At 45.9% G+C, this 2,336-nt stretch overlaps 1 protein-coding gene across 1 annotated transcript; it reads right to left on the bottom strand.

Annotated features, from left to right (window-relative positions):
* Positions 1-249: 249 nt before the first annotated feature.
* Positions 250-843, bottom strand: LOC138897038 (uncharacterized). Its single transcript, XM_070182991.1, has 2 exons — positions 640-843; positions 250-546 (listed from the first exon to the last, which is right to left on the bottom strand). The coding sequence occupies exons 1-2, from the start codon at positions 841-843 to the stop codon at positions 250-252; spliced, it is 501 nt and encodes a 166-aa protein (XP_070039092.1).
* Between the last annotated feature and the right edge of the window lie 1,493 nt (positions 844-2,336).

The following is a 2,336-nucleotide window of genomic DNA, read 5'->3' as shown; positions in this document are numbered from 1 at the left end:
GCCTCGTCACTCCGGTGGATTTAGTGGAGCCTCAGCTGGAGGTGCTGTGGATGTAGTGGCTCCAGAATTAGCTGGTTATGTCGCGCCTCTGCCCATATTTCAGCGGGATGAACGACAATCTCTCTGAATGTGACCCCGCAAACCACACCCATAGCATATTGGTAGGTCCATGAAATAGGACCCAAAGTGCATCCTCCCACACTTAGGGCATGGAAGCCTCCGCTGCTGAAACCTTTTGTCGGGCCGACCCTACTGGTGGGGTCCCCTGTTGCCCTGTCTAGGTCCAGATGATTGTGCACCCATCGAAGACTGGGCGAATAATTGGGATGGTCCTGATGACGCTCCCCTAAATGCCGACCTACCACTACCATTAGAAGAACCACCAAAGTTCCCCGCGGACCGGGCCTTGCTGCTACTTTGATGCTCCATTCTATTCTTCAATTTGCGGGTCTCTGTGGCTTGAGCAAATGCCACTATCTTACCATAGTTTATATCAGAATTCAAGGCAGCTGTAGAGGCCTCATTAATAACCAAGGGGCTAAGGCCCTGTACAAACCGACGTACTCTAGCCTCCATAGTGGGAAACATGTGAATAGCATACTTGGACAGGCGCGCAAACTCCATATGGTACTCCCACACATTCATACTACCCTGCTTCAGGCTTTCAAACTCAGCGACACGAGCTTCCTTAGTTTCGGCAGGCAAGAAATGATCCATAAAGGCATTTGTGAACTTACCCCACCTTGCCGGAGGGCTTCCCTCCTCACGGGATTCCTCCCACAACTCAAACCAAGAATAGGACACTCCTTTTAGGTGGTAGGAGGCCAACTCTACTCCCTCCATCTCTGTAGCATGCATAACCCGAAGAGTTTTGTGTATCTCATCAATGAAGTCCTGGGGATCAGTACCCGTAAACACTGGAGGATCTAACTGAAGAAACTTGTTCACCCTGGAACTAGCAGATTCCCCTGGATGACTGGAAGAAGTAGGCCTAACACTCGATCTCTGGTCCTGAGAAGCCACTATCTGTGTCAACATTTGTATGGCTCCCCTAATATCAATATCATACATACCAGAATCGGAAGATGGAGCTGGAGGTGGAACTGGAATATCAGTTGGAGGAACCGTTGTACCTTCTGTGGGTGTAGGGACATGTGCGGTCTGATCAGTTATAGTAGAGTCGGACAGTATAGTAACTGGAGGAATATTCTCACTCCTTGGGTGCTCACCCGCATCATCAAATATGGGGTCAACTGTCACTCCTGGGGTGACATTGGCTCTTTAGCCAGTTCTTGCCTTCTTCTTAGGTGCCACGTACTTAAAATTAGAGCAACGCAGGAGTTAAAGGAGGAACAATCTTACAACCAGCTTTATCGCACGATCAAGAACATGAAAGAAGGGTATTATTCCTAAATGCCCATGTAGCATCCTAATTATAGATATGGTCGACAACACACTGATAATAAGGACTCTACTAGATACGGCTCCGAGACATTCTAGGATACTTTAAAACCTTAGGCTCTGATACCAAGTTTGTCATGCCCCAAAACCGAGGAGCGCGACCAGCGCTCAACCGAGTGAACCCGGCCGAGCAAGCCTATTAGATTTCCTTCTACCCAAACTGATTCTTGAATAAAGAGAATATATATGTTTTCGTTAATCAACCAATAAAGTGATCATGTTGCAATACAAATTTCTTACCATCAGTTACTTTATTTTAAAGTCTCAATTCCAAACACATTTTTCATAATCTGAAGTGGAATTAGTAATTCAAGCACAACAGACGAGTTTGACTTCCCCAGCACCATTATACAACCCACACTATGTCTACGGAGCCTCTATAGATAAAGATGAGTGCAATGATAATGCCGGCAATAAGGCCCCGACTATACCTCAAACAGAATACACAAAGAACAAAAGATACATGACCCCGGGATGAATTGGGGCTCACTAAGTCAGCTGGGAAGAAGGTGTGCCGCTATCACTGATCAATATCTCCTGGTGTGGAACCACCTGCATCCATTTAAAGATGCAGCGCCCCCGGAAAAAAAGGACGTTAGTACCGTCGAATAGTACTAGTATGAAAACTAAACACTAATTTAAGAATTCATAAATACAAGGTGAATATGATGAACCAGTGTGGCAATAGATTAATATAGATAACCGTTTAAACCAGAGCAAGCTTATTAAGAGCTATCAATAACATTTATTGGATTTAAGATGAGATCCTCTGTAACCATCTTCACACAAAGCAGCCCCACCTCCTCACCTGATGTACGCAGGTGGAAGTGTACGTACAATACCACAACTCTAATCAAGCGGCCCTGCCGCCTCAC

The sequence above is a fragment of the Nicotiana tomentosiformis genome, chromosome 8 (genome assembly GCF_000390325.3).
Source record: "Nicotiana tomentosiformis chromosome 8, ASM39032v3, whole genome shotgun sequence".
Lineage (NCBI taxonomy): Eukaryota > Viridiplantae > Streptophyta > Magnoliopsida > Solanales > Solanaceae > Nicotiana > Nicotiana tomentosiformis.
This window is presented reverse-complemented; position numbering and strand designations above follow the sequence as displayed.